The 17,118-nt window shown below is 44.5% G+C and overlaps 1 protein-coding gene across 2 annotated transcripts in view; it reads left to right on the top strand.

Moving 5' to 3' along the window:
• Window positions 1–95: 95 nt before the first annotated feature.
• The window catches only part of DYRK4 (dual specificity tyrosine phosphorylation regulated kinase 4), a 50,272-nt gene continuing 33,249 nt past the window's right edge, over window positions 96–17,118 (top strand). For both annotated transcript variants that reach the window (XM_053387712.1, XM_053387711.1), the window contains exons 1-5: window positions 96–549; window positions 4,893–4,992; window positions 8,014–8,098; window positions 11,146–11,237; window positions 12,898–13,035. In XM_053387712.1, coding sequence (XP_053243687.1) covers window positions 260–549; window positions 4,893–4,992; window positions 8,014–8,098; window positions 11,146–11,237; window positions 12,898–13,035 — 705 coding nt within the window. In that variant the 5' untranslated portion in view covers window positions 96–259. The remainder of the gene's footprint in view (window positions 550–4,892; window positions 4,993–8,013; window positions 8,099–11,145; window positions 11,238–12,897; window positions 13,036–17,118) is intronic.

The raw sequence follows: 17,118 nt of genomic DNA, 5'->3' as shown, positions 1-17,118 counted from the left end.
CTTACATGCGTGACACTGTTACATCACAGACACTGTAAAATTCTACTGGTCTGTCATGTACCCTCTATATCCCACTGTTCTCTCTGGAAGCTATAAATACTGGGGGGATGGGGGGAAAAGAAAAATTGGCAAAACCGAAAGGTTACATTAGGATGCCGCTACTTTGATTTGTGTACGTGCCAAGTTCACTTGGTAGCTGGCATTCTGGTGCCTCGTTGACGTTTGCCATTCCTGGGATGAGCTCTTGAGCGTAGTGGGAATGCCACAGAAAAAGAAGCTATCACTCATTGAGCAAAACAAGCAAAGAGCTGCTGAGTACAAGTTGGAGACAGGCGACTATCAAGACAGAACTGGTGCCCCGAGAACCGTTGCTTGCCCTACTCCATGCAACCTGAGTCTCTCTGGGGCTCCCAGTGTGGAAACTGGTGATTCGTTAGAAATCTCATGGAAGACTTTTCTCTCTGTGTTAAGGTCAATGGAGGAATGTTCGGAAAACAAGATGAATGCCTTAGTTCCTCAGCTCATAACATCTCAGCCAGTTCTGTCGAGGTAGGAAAATTCATTCATTGCTTCTAGGTTACTGGCTGGGGCAGGGAAACGATGGCATACTTTCTCCTGCACCATCCATTTTGTGCGGCTTTCACAAACTTTCATTCCAGAACAGGAATTTTAAAATGGGCAAAACTCTATAGATTCATTCGTTAACGTCCTATTATGAGCAATGGTAACACAAACACAGTACAGTGGTACCTCAGGTTAAGTACTTAATTCGTTCCGGAGGTCTGTACTTAACCTGAAACTGTTCTTAACCTGAAGCACCACTTTAGCTAATGGGGCCTCCTGCTGCCACCGCGCCGCCGGAGCCCGATTTCTGTTCTCATCCTGAAGCAAAGATCTTAACCTGAAGCACTATTTCTGGGTTCGCTGAGTCTGTAACCTGAAGTGTATGTAACCTGAGGTACCACTGTAATAGACTCCCCCCAACGTGTTAGTAGAACTGAGAATATTTCAAACTGGCCAGGGTAAGGCAGAGGCATGCAAAATCGCTTCAGGAGGGCTTCCCAGATTGGTAGCGGCTGAGACCAGAAGTCCTTCACATTCACAGTCGTCTTTTCCTTGCTGAGTTACCTTTCATCAGCAGTTTAACTCATTCCTCCCATGTGATTCCTGTGACAACTGGCGCCAGGCTTAAGAGCAGCATGGGTGGCAATTCCCATAAGGCTTATGAGAGGGAAAGTATAAAGCTTTCCGCTCCCAGCGATGTCCCTAGTGCTGCTCAGCTGACTGGGGAACAGCTGAAAGTGCTGAAAAGGAAATTGGACTTCAAGGGGGGGGGGCAGAATGAAATCTTTTCCTTGGACCCCACTCCCTCTTCCTGATCTTTTGTGCCATGTAAGATTAGGCAGTGGGCCAGAAGTAACCCAGGTGTTGCAGATTGCACACTTCTGAAGTAGACATAGAGGTGGTGAAATCGCATTATTTCTTGGAGAACGTACAAAATGCAGCTATGTCCATTCTCCAAGGCTTATATTGGCTGAGGATGTGCACAATCCCTTCTTTGTGGAATAGATTATGTGCACATTCTCACTAAATGCTCACCACGGCCAGTTGTTATGAACAGTACCCCTAACATATACTAAAGAAGCATGCATGCACACGAAAGCTCATACCAATAACAAACTTAGTTGGTCTCTAAGATGCTACTGGAAGGAATTTTTTTATTTTGTTTCGACTATGGCAGACCAACACGGCTTCCTACCTGTAAACATATACTTACAGAGTTGCACTGGGGGCTGCTTCACACACCAAGCAAGGGAGATCAAGATCAGCCACTGAGTGCAGAACTCCATAAAAGGTAAAGGGACCCCTGACCGTTAGGTCCAGTCGCAGACAACTCTGGGGTTGCGGCGCTCATCTCGCTTTATTGGCCAAGGGAGCCGGCGTACAGCTTCCGGGTCTGGCGATCCAGAGTAGCGCACGGAAATTCTGTTTACCTTCCCGCTGGAGTGGTACCTATTTATCTACTTGCACGTTGACGTGCTTTCAAACTGCTAGGGTGGCAGGAGCAGGGAATGAGCAATGGGAGCTCACCCCGTCGCAGGGATTCCAACCGCCGACCTTCTGATCGGCAAGCCCTAGGCTCTGTGGTTTGGACTACAGCACCACCTGCGTCCCACGCAGAACTCCATGCTTGGTGCCAAGTAAGGGATTCTCAGGTTGCAGTTGCACCCTGGCACATTTGTGGCCAACATGCAAATGTGGCATGGAAGTGCAGGGAGTCTGCGAGTTCTGTCAGGGAGAAATGACAGCGAGTTGCTTAAAAATCCTATTTCTGTTCCTTTTCCCTTGCAGTCCTTTGAGTGATTACAGAAGAAAAGCAGCAGCTGGAGGAATGTTGAAAGCCACCATTTTGCCCTTGCAAATCCCGTCTCCCTTTTGCTTTGCACATTAGCAGCAAGCAGATGGTTGGATTGTTGCCACTGAAAGCATTGTACCCCCCCCCCCAGTCAGCTAGTACTGGGTCCCGGGATTGCACATGAACTGGCAAAGTTGTTTACATTTTTACTTGTTACTTGCATCAGGCTGGAGGTCTTGAAATTTAGTTGCTCCTAACCTCCTCTTGAGGGACGCGGGTGGCGCTGTGGGTTAAACCACAGAGCCTAGGACTTGCCGATCAGAAGGTTGGCGGTTCAAATCACCGCGACGGGGTGAGCTCCCGTTGCTCAGTCCCTGCTCCTGCCCACCTAGCAGTTCGAAAGCACCTCAAAGTGCAAGTAGATAAATAGGTACCGCTCCAGCGGGAAGGTAAACGGCGTTTCCGTACGCTGCTCTGGTTCGCCAGAAGTGGCTTAGTCATGCTGGCCACATGACCTGGAAGCTGTACGCCGGCTCCCTCGGCCAATTAAGCGAGATGAGCGCTGCAACCCCAGAGTCGACTGGACCTAATGGTCAGGGGTCCCTTCACCTTTAACCTCCTCTTGACTTCTGCTGACTTCCTATTCCTGCTTCCAATGGAAGCATTTACGTGGGTAAGGCCTGCATTCCCAAGAACGGACACTTAGGATGAAAGGACCACAGGTGCCCTGACAATGGCAAGGTGGTGCTAATCCCCCCTTGGTGCCCATGGGTATATTATTTGTCTCTGAGATACCAAGAAGGATGAGTCCCAACAGCAGCTGGATGAAGGCGTTGGTCGCTTCCTGCTCTTGAGTCTCACCCGTGGCAGCAAGCAAGGAAAGAGTAGCACTGAGCCCCCCCCCTTAAACATATTTGGATCTGCATTGGGGGTGTTGTGGACGCGATGGAGGGTAGGGTTCACCTGAGAAGGAGAATGTGAGCTTCTAAAATATGAGGGAAACTGAATTAAAGTGTGTAGGAAGCTGATTTAAATGCATACTGCCGTTATTGAGGAAGGAAATAGGCCATTTGTTTGTTTTTTAAAAAATAATATTTTATTAAGTTTTACAAAAAAAAACAATACAAAAGAAAAACAATACATATTAAAACACCAACAAATACCAACAATTAAAACACAACAAATAGAAAAAGAAAAAACATATAGCAAACCAGAAAAAAGGAAAAGGATATTAAAACATTTAGCACAAAAAGAGAAAAGAAAAAAGAGAAGAACCTCTTTTCAGATTCTTATCATTCATTGCCTTATTTTCCTGACTTCCACCCGCCTCCCTTTCTTGTATTCCACTTTAAAATTGATCAGCAAATTCATTCTTATTAGTTTTATCCTTAAGTGATTTCCCTCACGTATTATACTTTCCCGATTTTCATCCAATGTCTATCCCTTCTTTCATACTCTTGTTTCCCTTATTTACTAGAACCTCTTCATTTCATTTCAATGTCATCAGCATTCAAAGATTTTACAGTGTTTTTGTAAGTAGGTTTTAAACTTCTTCCAATCCTCCTCCACCCGCTCTTCTCCTTGATCTCGTATTCTGCCGGTCATTTCTGCCATTTCCATGTAGTCCATTACTTGCATCTGCCATTCTTCCAAGGTGGGTAGATCTTGTGTCTTCCAATGCTTTGCAATAAATATTCTTGCTGCTGCTGTAGCGTACATAAAGAAAGTCCTATCCTTCTTTGACACCAATTGGCCGACCATGCCCAGGAGAAAGGCCTCTGGTTTCTGGAAATAGGCCATTTGAATCATAGAAAGGTTCACGTTTTCTTGGTGAGCTCTGAACTATTGCTGGTTATGCATTGATAACAAAGTTTTATTTTTAAATATTAACAGTGATAATAGGAAGGACACTTCCAGTTGTGTTATGTACCGAAGCTCTCACCCTGGGCCAGCAGGGGGATACTGTAGATAGTTTTCACTCAGGTCCACATGCAAATAAGGGATTGAAAGTGACATTCAGTGATTGGATAGTTACAGAAAATGGTTACTGTTGCGTTCTAGTGGTGCTCTATATAAGCAGGCTGGCTGAACCCTTTGGTTCAGTTCTGTTCTGGCCTGTGAATAAACAAGAGCTGTTTGAAGAATCGCTGTGTCGTCTGATATGTTCACCCACAATTTAACAAGTTGCTTACTAAAAAGAACAAAGCATCAGTGAAAATGTGCAAGTTCAACTAATCCTTTTCTTTTTCCCCCTATCCTTATTTCCTGACATGCCCCAGACTATATAACCTTTGTTCCTGCACAGTATTATTTCCTTTTACTTAAACTTTTATTGTCCTAGCTGGCTACATGCCTACTGATTCTTATCTTATTTTACTTTTAATATATATTATCCTTTCTACAATAAAAAAACTCTTCTAAGCATGGTACAGTACAAATTATTTCCTCAAATTATTTCAGTTTATATTTCTAAATTTAGAATAACGTTGTTCCTACAATGTTTGCATCATTAATTTTCTCCATGTTTACTCTTTAGGAAGAAGATTGTCACCAAGGCTGAAAAAATAAGAAAAGGCAGATCAAGTGCGCTCCCTGTTATACTGAAGCCTGGAGAAAAAACAAATGCCTACCAAAAGGTGAGTAAAACTAATGTTGCAGCAGTTGTATACCTTTTATTTTCCCCATTTATAACAATATATATAACAAAAGTGAGGATTATAGATCCTCAGCCTCTTGACCAGGGGTCAGCAAACTTTTTCAGCAGGGGGCCGGTCCACTGTCCCTCAGACCTTGTGGGGGGCTGGTCTATATTTTTTGGGGGGGGGGAATGAACAAATTCCTATGCCCCACAAATAACCCAAAGATGCATTTTAAATATGGACGTGAGGTCTCCAGGCTGAGAGTAGATTGATTGATGGACGATTATTGGGGATTGGAACCGGGAAAGGGGGGGGTGGAGTTTGGGAATCCAAAGGGTGTATAATTATAATTTGTTTTGCTTTTATTTTGTTTTGTCATTTGTATGAGAATTGAGGAAATCGTGGAAGGGAATTTAGGTCGACTTTAGAAAAAGGCTTTAAGAATAAGCACGGATGTATAATTATTGATGTTTATAAGGCAAAATTGGTTTTTCAAAATGAACTAAATATAAAATATAAAACATAAAAAGGTTAAAAATTAGGGACAAGAAATTGTTGAACTGTTGTTTAAATATTGATGTTTATAGGTTAAAATTGGTTTTTCTAAAATGAATTAAATATAAAAAGGTTAAAAATTGGGGACAAGAACTTGTTGAACCAACAATCTGAATTGGAATACAAGAGGGGGAGGTATGGGGAAGTCAGGGAAATATGTCATTGAAAATAAGGACTTTGAATTCTATGTGTTTTTAAATTTTTTTGTTTCTTTTTTTATTTTTTGATGTATTATAATGGAAAAATCTTAATAAATATCATTTAAAAAAACAAACAAACAAACTGAAAAAAAACCAAAAAACAAAGATGCATTTTAAATAAAACCACACATTCTACTCATGTAAAAACACCAGGCAGGCCCCACAAATAACCCAGAGATGCATTTTAAATAAAAGGACACATTCTACTCATGTAAAAACACCAGGCAGGTCCCACAAATAACCCAGAGATGCATTTTAAATAAAAGGACACATTCTACTCATGTAAAAACATGCTGATTCCTGGACCGTCCGTGGGCCGGATTTAGAAGGCGATTGGGCTGGATCCTGCCCACGGGCCTTAGATTGCCTACCCCTTTTCCAAAATTGCCTACTCCTTTTTCAAAATATCTTTCTAGTCCTCATGACATAGCTGTCAACCTTCCCCTTTTTTGTGGGAAATTCCCTTATTTCAGCGCCGTTTCCCACTGCTTCCTGTTACTATCCTGGATTGTTAGATATCCTGTAGACTGTCTCTGGGACAGGTGAGGCTGCTCCTCCCTTATTTTCAAATCTGAAAGTTGACAGCTATGCTGCTGATCCCTTATTTTCAAATCTGAAAGTTGACAGCTATGCTGCTGATCCCTTATTTTTGAGGCTGCTGATTCCTTATTTTCTTTTTCTTTTTTTAATTTTTTAAAAGTTTTTATTGTTAAAACAATTCAGCATTAATACACATGTCTTACAAATATACAAGCATACAAACATACATTTCATACAATCCTTAAAAGTGTCCAAACATACCTACACTCAATCCCACAGATTATTCCTTTTCCCATCACCATCCACCACCCCACAGCCCACCTTTGTGTTAGACTTCCAATCTACTCAGTTGCAATTTCTTTCCACTTCTATTACTTTCTTTCACACACCTTTAACCTAATTTCATACTTCTTTTTCTATTACACATTGTTATCCATCTTATTTGGTATTTCAGTATTTTCAAATCTGAAAGTTGACAGCTATGCCTCATGGCTGCAAGGGTGCCTGGAAATGTACTAAGGGGAATTTCAGGTGACAGGGCATCCCAATATTCACAGAATAAAGAATGCATCTCATTAGACTTACCATCACATGGCTGCGAGGCAAGGACTCCCTGCCTTTCCAAAACTAGTACAGTGGTACCTCGGGTTAAGAACTTAATTCGTTTGAGAGGTCCATTCTTAACCTGAAACTGTTCTTAACCTGAGGTACCACTTTAGCTAATGGGGCCTCCCGCTGCTGCTGCGCAATTTCTATTCTCATCCTGAAGCAAAGTTCTTAACCCGAGGTAATATTTCTGGGTTAGCGGAGTCTGTAACCTGAAGCGTATGTAACCCAAGGTACCACTGTACTATGGTAACACAGCTCTTTCCTTAGGACCTAAAGTGTGGGGAAAGAGTTACCATATTTTTCACTCTATAAGATGCACCAGACCACAAGACGCACCCAGCTTTTGGAGGAGAGAAACAAGAAAAAAAATATTCTGAATCCCAGAAGCCAGAACAGCAAGAGGGATCGCTGTGCAGTGAAAGCAGCAATCCCTCTTGCTGTTCCGGCTTCTGGGATAGCTGCACAGCCTGCATTCGCTCCATAAGACGCACACACATTTCCCCTTACTTTTTAGGAGGGAAAAAGTGAGTCTTATAGAGCAAAAAATACGGTAATCACCACTTCTCAGGTTCAAGTTACAAGAAGAAAGGTCAATTAAACATTAGAAATAACTTCCTAGCCGTCTGAGTGGTTTGACAGTAGAACAGACTGCTTCAGAAAGACTTTCCTCCATTGCAAACTTTTAAGCAGGGGCTGGATGGCCATCTATCAGTGTGTTTCTTACACTGGCGGGGAGCTAGACTATAGGACCTTCCAGTCGTATGATTCTACATGTTGCTTTCAGGCTGTTTGGCGCTAGAATAGGGTCTACTTGTGCTAATTAGTGAAATAAATTCTGTTGCACCAGTGCTTTTGCCTGATAATCTGTTACTTTTCCACTGGAGCACATTCACGTATAGAAGAAGAGTTTGGATTTGATATCTCACTTTATCACTACCCGAAGGAGTCTCAAACACTCTGTGAGATGAGTGAGGCTGAGTGAGGCAGCTGCATGTGGAGGAGCGGGGACGTGAACCTGGTTCACCAGATTACAAATCTACCACTCTTAACCACTACACCACACAGGAAATCTCTGGCTTCATTATACATTCCCTCTCCCTGTTCTTTCTTACAGGAAAGGGAACGGAGTGCTGTTGTTCACGGCTCAAAGCAAGATGGAGAAAAAATTAGAATTGGATCAGGCCAGCCCGATCCCTGTGGTAAGCAAAGCTTAGGTTGTAAGCCTCCTCTATTTTGAAATGAAAGTTGTTCTCCATAGGAGCTTTTGTCAAACAGCTTAGGTAAACATCAGAAAAACCGCAAAGGTTCCTGTGAATCTGCTCACTGCACGCTTGACAGAACTCAACAAACATAGCATATAGGATTCGGCTGGATCTCTGGGAAGTAGACCAATGCATGTGACAGTGAGGCCAGAATTTGCATCCTATTGAAGAGCTGGTTGGTGTAATCTTCATATGTCTATGAGGCATCTGTTAAGTTGTGGGTGAACATATCAGACGACACAGCGATTCTTCAAACTGCTCTTGTTTATTCACAGGCCAGAACAGAACTGAACCAAAGGGTTCAGCCAGCCTGCTTATATAGAGCTCCACTAGAACGCAACAGTAGCCATTTTCCGTAACTATCCAATCACTGAACGTCACTTTCGATCCCTTATTTGCATATGTGGACCTGAACTATCTACAGCACGGGTGTCAAACACAAGGCCCGCGGGCCAAATCCGGCCCGCCAGACCTCGTCATGTGGCCCGTGTAGCCGCTGCCGGCCGCAAGCCTTCACCTATTTATTCTTTTACACAAGAAAGCCGCCTCTTCAGCGCATGTGTGGCAGCCTACAAGCCAGAGAACGTCTGCCCTCTAGCGGCGCCGACCGTTCTACACAGGCAACCTCCACTTTACATGCATTCAGGAAACCTCCACTTGTTTTTATATTGAGCACATGCGTGATGTGACAGATCCAACGGCTGCCTGAACCCTTCTGTACTGTAAGTCCTACAGATACAACCGGCCCTTTGAGGGTGACCAAACTGCTGATGCGGCCCCCGATGAATTTGAGTTAGACACCCCTGATCTACAGTATCCCCCTGAAACTTGAAGTTTTAAGTAAAACTTACCAGATGGACCTCACACCTGAGATGACAAACTACCTCATAAGGAAATAATAATAGTAATAGTGATAATAATAATAGTAGTAGTAATAATAATAATAATAATATTAATATTTCTACCCCACCCATCTGGCTGGGTTTCCCCAGCCACTCTGGGCGGCTTCCAACAGAACATTAAAAACAGAACAAAACTTCAAACATTAAAAACTTCCCTAAACAGGGCTGCCTTCAGATGTCTTCCAAATGGAAGATAAAGCCATTTCCCTTCCCAGGGAAATGGAGTTGCGGGCTGCACACCAGCCCGCCCCGTGTGGGGGGGGGGTGGCTAGCCCCCGCGTCATAGGGAGTCCTCTCCGCGTCATGTCCCAGACCGACCAATCCGGGCGGCCAGGGGGTGTGGCGTGCTCTATTTAGCAGCCCACGGGCGGTAACTCGCCCCTTTTTTCTGATTCCTGCTCGTGCACTTTGGTTCGGGTGGCGGTTAGGCATTGGAGTATTAGATTGGAGGGGAGGCGAGGTCAAGACCATCACCTACCCCTCCTAGTTCAAGGGTATTCCATTAAAGGAATCCGGGGGCGTGATCCTGTCTGAAGTCCAGGCGGGGGGCCGGGGCCATGGCACGACCCCTAGTGGTTGTGGAGTTTGGAGTTTACAGGGTTAAAACTCCTTGGTGTCCTGTATCTGGGAGGGCCATACGTCACAGGCTTTGTCCGTCTTTGTCTGTGAGAGTTGGTTTCATTTTTGACCGAAAGAAACAGCAGAGAGACTGTGTGTGCTTTTAGCACGGGAAAGATGCCGGAAAGCTCTGATGCAATGAGACTGATTTATTGCTGTGTAAATAAACACTTTTAGAGATAGCAACGAACTGTCTCTGGACTTGATTTATCCCTCTATCTCACACGGACGGCAGGACTGCTGCAACTCTGTTTTCCTGCCCAGGTCAGCCCCAAGCAGATTTGCGCAGGGGAAGCGCTGACTGGACGGCAGGATTTAATGGCCAAAGTGGTGGCCCTGGGGGAGTTCCTAGTTGATGTGCATCAGCAGGGCTCCCCCTACTGGTGGTTAACCCTTCCAAGACTCCTGCAGGCAGGCAGGAGTCAGATATAGTCGGTTCCAATGCCTAAGTCAATACCACTCACATTCTGTAACCAATACAGTTGCGCCGTTTTTTAGCCTATTAACCTAAAATACTGGTGTCAAATGTCTTTATTCCAACAAAGGGGGGGCGGGAAGGTTCGGGGTCTTGCCACACAACTGCAGCTTTTATCTAGCAGTGCAATACAGTGAGTTCAGTATGACTGACTGCCAGGTAAGTGTACTTAGATTGTGTTAATAAGATTTAGAATTGCAGCCTTAAGTTGTTTTCATGGGTGCCTGTCTCACCTGCAGTTCCCCCCCCCCCCACCATAAACCATAATGCATAGATTCCCATCTTTATTTATTTATTTTTTAAAAACCCAACCTAACTTCCTAGTGTTATGTACTGAAGTTCTCACCCTGGGCCAGCAGGGGGATGCTGTAGATAGTTTCCCCTCAGGTCCACATATGCAAATAAAGGATTGAAAGTGACGTTCAGTGATTGGATAGTTACAGAAAGTGTTACAGTTGCGTTGTAGTGGAGCTCTATATAAGCAGGCTGGCTGAACCCTTCAGTTCAGTTCTGTTCTGGCCTGTGAATAAACAAGAGCTGTTTGAAGAATCGCTGTGTCGTCTGATATGTTCACCCACAACTTAACACCTAGTATGGGATGCGGGTGGCGCTGTGGTCTAAACCACAGAGCCTAGGGCTTGCCTTTACCTAAGTTCCTAGTGTGGGATAACCTGCCATCTAGGTGCCTTGCAGCTGAGCTCCTGGATCACTCGCTCCCTGGATCCCGAACCCCCCCACCCAAACTCACAACAATAAACGTATGGCCCCTGGGTCACTATCTGGAGAATAAAATCTCTCAAGATTGCAAAGTTTGACTCTTCCTGCTTAATGAAGGCTTTGGCAGTTACAATGGTTTGCAAACCTGTGGATACTTGCCTAGGAGTAAGTTTCATTGAACACAGTGAGTTTTATCTTTAAGTGACAGGCCCAGTAAAACTTAGATATGCCTCCTGTGTAGAAAGACTCCTAACCTATATCTTTCTAAATAGGGAAGACTCCTAAGGGAGACATATGCCACACAGGAAGCAAAACAAAGATAGATCAAGCATCAAGTGAAGCAGCCTATGCCCAATTACCTTTGGTAAGCAGTCAATTTATAATTATTTATAATGATCCATTGCATACATAAACAATTCATTTGCGAAACTGTATGTTGCACGTCTTCATAGCTACAAATAATGCAAATTTCAAGGCAAGTTGAAATACGTGTGTGTGTGAATGTTGATTTTTAATGATTGATTTCTCTGTGTTTTTAGTGGCTCTAGTTTTTTATCTGTAAGCCTCCTTGAGTCCTATCGGGTGAAAATGTGTGGTATTAATAATCATAACAATATCTTCCCTTTCAAACGCATCACACCCAGTGAATGGCTTAGTAGGGTGTTCGGTTGTATGAACAGAAAGGTGGAGGTGATGTGTGAGGGTGTGTGTATGAATAGATTGGGGGTGCAGGGGTCTGTATCACTGCCACCTATCTATTCATAGAACTAAGGCATGGGTAGGCACACTAAGGCCCGGGGGCTGGATCCGGCCCAATCGCTTTCTAAATCCGGCCCGTGGACGGTCCAGGAATCAGCGTGTTTTTACAGGAGTAGAATGCGTGCTTTTATTTAAAATGCATCTCTGGGTTATTTGTGGGGCATAAGAATTCGTTAATTCCCCCCCCCCCTTCAAAATATAGTCCGGCCCCCCACAAGGTCTGAGGGACAGTGGACCGGCCCCCTGCTGAAAAGTTTGCTGACCCCTGAGTGGTCAAACAGCTAAGAATGCGGGGGGGGGGAGGGAGATGGCTGGAGAAAGAGATAAGTATGACCTGCAGTTATGCTCCCTTCCCTCGGCCAATAAAGAGCCCTCCTCCTATACTCCTGTACAGGTATCTCCCATTTTAGGACTGTCCGAATGATGTGTGATCGTCCACACGCCCCCATCATGCCAAAGAGGTGGGGCGGGTTGGGTTTACATGCTCTTCTGCTGACATGAACAGGGGTCCAGAAGAGGACCCTCCTGCCCTGCAAAACAAGGTTCGCCTGTATTCATTTCCCTCCTTAGAGCTGAGCAACAGGGGAAAACAGTCTCAGCCACATCTTGTCTCCCACTCCCCACGATTCTGCCGCTTGGCAGGAGGGAAGACTACAATTAATAAGACGTGTGTGAGGCAGGGAAGATAACTACCAAACCCGTTCACCTGCCTTGTCTCCTTCCTTCCCTCCCTCTTTGTCGCTCACGTACTCTCTCTCCCACTGTTCAAATGGGCACATTTCCCCACGGCTTGTTTATGTCTTGTTCTTGTTGTTTAGTCGTTTAGTCGTGTCTGACTCTTCGTGACCCCCTGGACCAGAGCACGCCAGGCACTTCTGTCTTCCACTGCCTCCCACAGTTTGGTCAAACTCATGCTGGTAGCTTCGAGAACACTGTCCAACCATCTCATCCTCTGTTGTCCCCTTCTCTTTGTGCCCTCCATCTTTCCCAACATCAGGGTCTTTTCCAGGGAGTCTTCTCTTCTCATGAGGTGGCCAAAGTATTGGAGCCTTAGCTTCAGGATCTGTCCTTCCAGTGAGCACTCAGGGCTGATTTCCTTCAGAATGGATAGGTTTGATCTTCTTGCAGTCCATGGGACTCTCAAGAGTCTCCTCCAGCACCATAATTCAAAAGCATTTGACCAGGAAATGTTCAAAGTTACCTTTTCAGGGTTTAGAATGTGCACCATGGGAAGCTGATCATAATTTCTTGGTTTGCTGTTGCAGACTCTACCTGATCCCAAAGCCGTGATCCAAAGACAACGGGAGGTACCTCATTTAATTCCCCAAGAAAACACATCCCTGACACACAAATTCAAGAAAGGAAACTTAGGGCTGACAAATCATAAAGACCGGCATCCGCAGGTGAGATACATACAGTTTAATTTATTTTTAGCAGTTCACTCTCTGCCTGTTGATCAGATTGCAGTGGAGGGAGGACCTGGGTTTGATTAGTCCTGCAACAAAGCTGCTGATGTTTTCCTCAGAAGCATGGGATTGCATCTTGAGGAAGTTGATCTCACTCCAGGGGTGGGTGGGAATGTGTTTATGAAGAGACCCTAATTCACTGTGTTTTAAGTTAGATTGCTTCTTCACAGATTTGCAGTTGCTTGTCTCTCAATATTTTTGGTATTGTCCACATGGCATCCTTCTCATTCGCCTGGCAGCCCCCACTTTTTCCACAGTAAACTCCACCCAAGGAAAATTTGTTAAGCAAAGTTAATTCAACATAAAATTGGGTAAGCGGGTTCTGGTGGTGTTTGCTGTTTGTCACCATGCCCCTAACAGCTTTCAAGGTCAACAGCCGGCTGGAGAAGATTAGGCTGCAATGGTAAAGGCAGCCCTTGCTTCAAAATAGTAAAGCTTCACTTCAATGGAATGTACTTAGGAATAAACAGCTGTAAGAATGCGAAAGCCTTGGGAAGGAGGGAACTTCAGAAAACATCCACCTGGATTGCCTCCACCCAATCGGTTCTCTGCTCTCTCCTTTGTGAGTGAATCAGTGCCACTCATATCTTGACGCCTGGCTATTCTTTGCTCTCTGACACACAAATGCACATTTTATTTTGAACTTGCTGTTTAAAAATGACAATTTTTTAAACTTTACTTTGTACATATTTTTTAGACTCTTTAGAGAGAGAAAACAAGGAGCATATGCACAGATAAATAAATATCTGGGCATGCCAACAAGGGGCCTCAAGCTTCCAGAGCCAGTGTGGTGTAGTGGTTAAGAGCGATGGACTCGTAATCTGGCGAACCGGGTTCGATTCCCTGCTCCTCCACATGCAGCTGCTGGGTGACCTTGGGCCAGTCACACTTCTCTGAAGACTCTCAGCCCCACTCATCTCACAGAGTGTTTGTTGTGGGGGAGGAAGGGAAAGGAGAATGTTAGCCGCTTTGAGACTCCTTCGGGTAGTGATAAAGCGGGATATCAAATCCAAACTCTTCTTCCAGAATTCATTGAGGATGGGGAAGCACTAATCGAGGGAAAGAAAAAACATACAGCACAAAAGCTTCACATCAAGTACCATTCACTAGTGTGGATCAGAAACAATGAGATAAATTTTGGAGGCATAAAATGGAAAGTGCTTATGTGTGAACCAAGGCGGACAAAGGTGCAGAAACAGCAACCCGTGTTCATATTCACATCCGACTTGTGGACGTGTCCTTGGCTATGCAACCATAATAAACTTTAACCTTTCCTTGAGTGCAGAAGTGCTCCATACCTGAACCATCCTTCCCCTTTGGGTTCCCACAACATCTCTGCCATTATGAAGAACATGGCTAGAACTGTAATTGGTCTTAGACAGTAGAGATGGAAGCAGAATTCACTTTCAGTTTATATAGCGGAATTGGGATTTGTTTTATTTTCTATCTCTTGAAAAACAAAGCATTTGCACAAATTCTATATTCCAGTCTAGATTGCATGATTAAAGGGGCATGGTGCCCCAGCGCAGTGGAGTTCCATTATGCTCTGACTGCCATAGAACTTCTGCCTGCTTCCACAGAACAGTCATCTCAACATAGCCTCAAACCACTTTTCTTGTTCCTTTTCTACGTTTTCTACGAGCAGTTTTCAAAAGCTGGATGTAGAAGTTTGATTTCAGAGGTAGCTTTCCCTTCCATTGTAGGAGGGCAACTAGCATGGGAGAAAGGCCATTTGCTTGGGATCAGGAGAACAATCTTATGAAATAAAACTGGATGTGGAAGGGCTTTCTCCCTCACTCCCCAAAGGACTTCATGCCTTCCTTGCCAGAGACAAGCTCCAAAAGGGCTCACCTCCAACATCTACCTACAGCCACCCCATGCCGCAGTCGACCCTCTCAACCGAGACCAGCAGAGTGACTAAAAGAACGCGAGGGCTAGAAGCTGCCAGTGGACAAGTGCTTCCCTCATATCAGCTCAAACATATACTACACCTGAAGACAAAATGAAGGGAATATGAGTTACCTTAAATCCCCTAACAGAAGGCTGTTCTAGGAGTGGGAGCAGGAGTTGCCCGAAAACTGCTCACCCTGTAGGCACAGAACAGGCGGTTAGAACTCAGCAGTCTTGTAGCCTTTCTAAATCAAGTTCCAGAAACAGACACCATCATGGGACAACCAGCAGTAAACCGAAGAAATTCCAGGCCTCTGGACCATGCTGTGACCACAGAGCTTGCATTATGCAACAGAACTGTCCCGTGTACCTTTTAACCTGCCCAGAAAACAGAGGAACCCTGAAAACTCACAAAATCCTCCTCATAATGCAGGGATCCTGATGAACATGCTCAAGAAAAAGGAAAAATCTGGGGAAGATCCTTTGTACCTTTTCCTCAGTTCCAGCTGTGCTTGGATTCCAGAAAGGAAGAGGAGCGTTCAGGAGAGTAGGAGCTCATGGAAGAACTACTCGGAGGCAGACCTTCCCAGGCTTCTTGCTGTGTAGTGGAAAATCTCTGGCTGGATTAATCTGGCTGGCAAAGAAAGAAGCTACACAGTCAGCACCCAGCTGGCAAAGATAGCATCTACTTTATTCGGCAGCACCTCCTTCCACAACACCTCTGTTTCTGGCATGCTTCCACAAGCTGCTATGCAAAGGATGGCATAAACTTTCAAAAAGCTACTCATGTCTTCTGCAGTAAGTTCCACAATCTACCTAAGGACATATCTTCCAGCTGCTCCCAAAGTCAACACACCAGTGGTGACTGTCACATCAAAGGTGCTTCTCAATGATACGCTGCCTAGGAACTGGTCAACATTACCGTAGTGCAAAAGCTGTTTTTTGCAGAGTGGACACCATTGCCCTTCGGAAAGCTATCACAGCAGCCACAATCAAACTGGGAGCAACCACACCTTCTTGTTCTAGAAGTTCACAAATCACTTTATTTAAGCATAGCAGCACAAGCAACTAATAGAAAATACCTGCAGGGCAGAAGAACACATGCAGCAAATTATACCTCTCCTTTGTAAATTATGTGTCATTCCTGAGAGAGTCGGATGGTCACATCTCTGTCTTAAAGCTCCTTTAGTTTCACACCAGATCTCTTCAGTACTTCCCCCTAGACTTTCAAGACCAGACTGCCCTGTTAATCCCTTTTCTGTGTAGGTGCCTTTTCGTAAAGCGCATGTTAAATGTTTTTAAAATATGTGGTTAAAAGATGAAGCCTAAATAATAAGATGAAACCAGGCAGAGCGCCTTCTCAGTAGTGGGGCCCACCCTGTGGAAATGTCCTCCCATCAGACGTCAAGGAAATGTCAATGTAAGTTTTTAATGTTTGCTGTTTTATTGTGTTTTTAATATTTGGAGTGGCTGGGGAGACCCAGTCAGATGGGCAGCGTATAAATAATAAAATTATTATTATTAATCTAAAGTGTCTCTGCAAATTGATATTCCACATAGGACCTCAAAACTCTAATCTTCAAACCTTACATTAGAATTTTTGGGATGGCTGCTTTTGTCTGAGGTGTAAATTTCTATTTTTAATTGCATGATGCTGTGTGGTGAATACTCAGGCTTGTCTGACAAATCTGAATTTTTGCCACAGTTCCCAAAGTCTCCTCCTTCCCCAGGTCCTTCCTATGCAATCTGAGACTTTGTCGCCTTGTCTGTCTTCTTCATACCTCTTCTGGTCCTGGGAGACCGGGGGTGGGGAGGAGAGGGAAGCTGGTCACAGTAGGATGGGGAGACAACCTGGCTTCCTCATCAGCCTGCATTATCACTGCCTTTTAACCCCCCTCTACTTTTGCCTCTGATTCTGGATTGCTCTCTGTGACTTTGGAAAATGTTCATCACTTCTCCTCCCTGGGCAGTTATCTTTCCACAAGGGCCAACATTGATGCAGAAATCCAGCAACTCCTGAGCTCTGAAAGTTCAGCTTTCTCCCGGTTCAAGTGCAGAGTGTTTGAGGACTGGGACATTCTCAGGGAAACCAAAATGCTTGTTGACAAAGCTATTGTACTACCAACCTTA

This window comes from Podarcis raffonei, chromosome 5, assembly GCF_027172205.1.
Source record: "Podarcis raffonei isolate rPodRaf1 chromosome 5, rPodRaf1.pri, whole genome shotgun sequence".
NCBI classification, from domain to species: Eukaryota; Metazoa; Chordata; class Lepidosauria; order Squamata; family Lacertidae; genus Podarcis; species Podarcis raffonei.
This window is presented reverse-complemented; position numbering and strand designations above follow the sequence as displayed.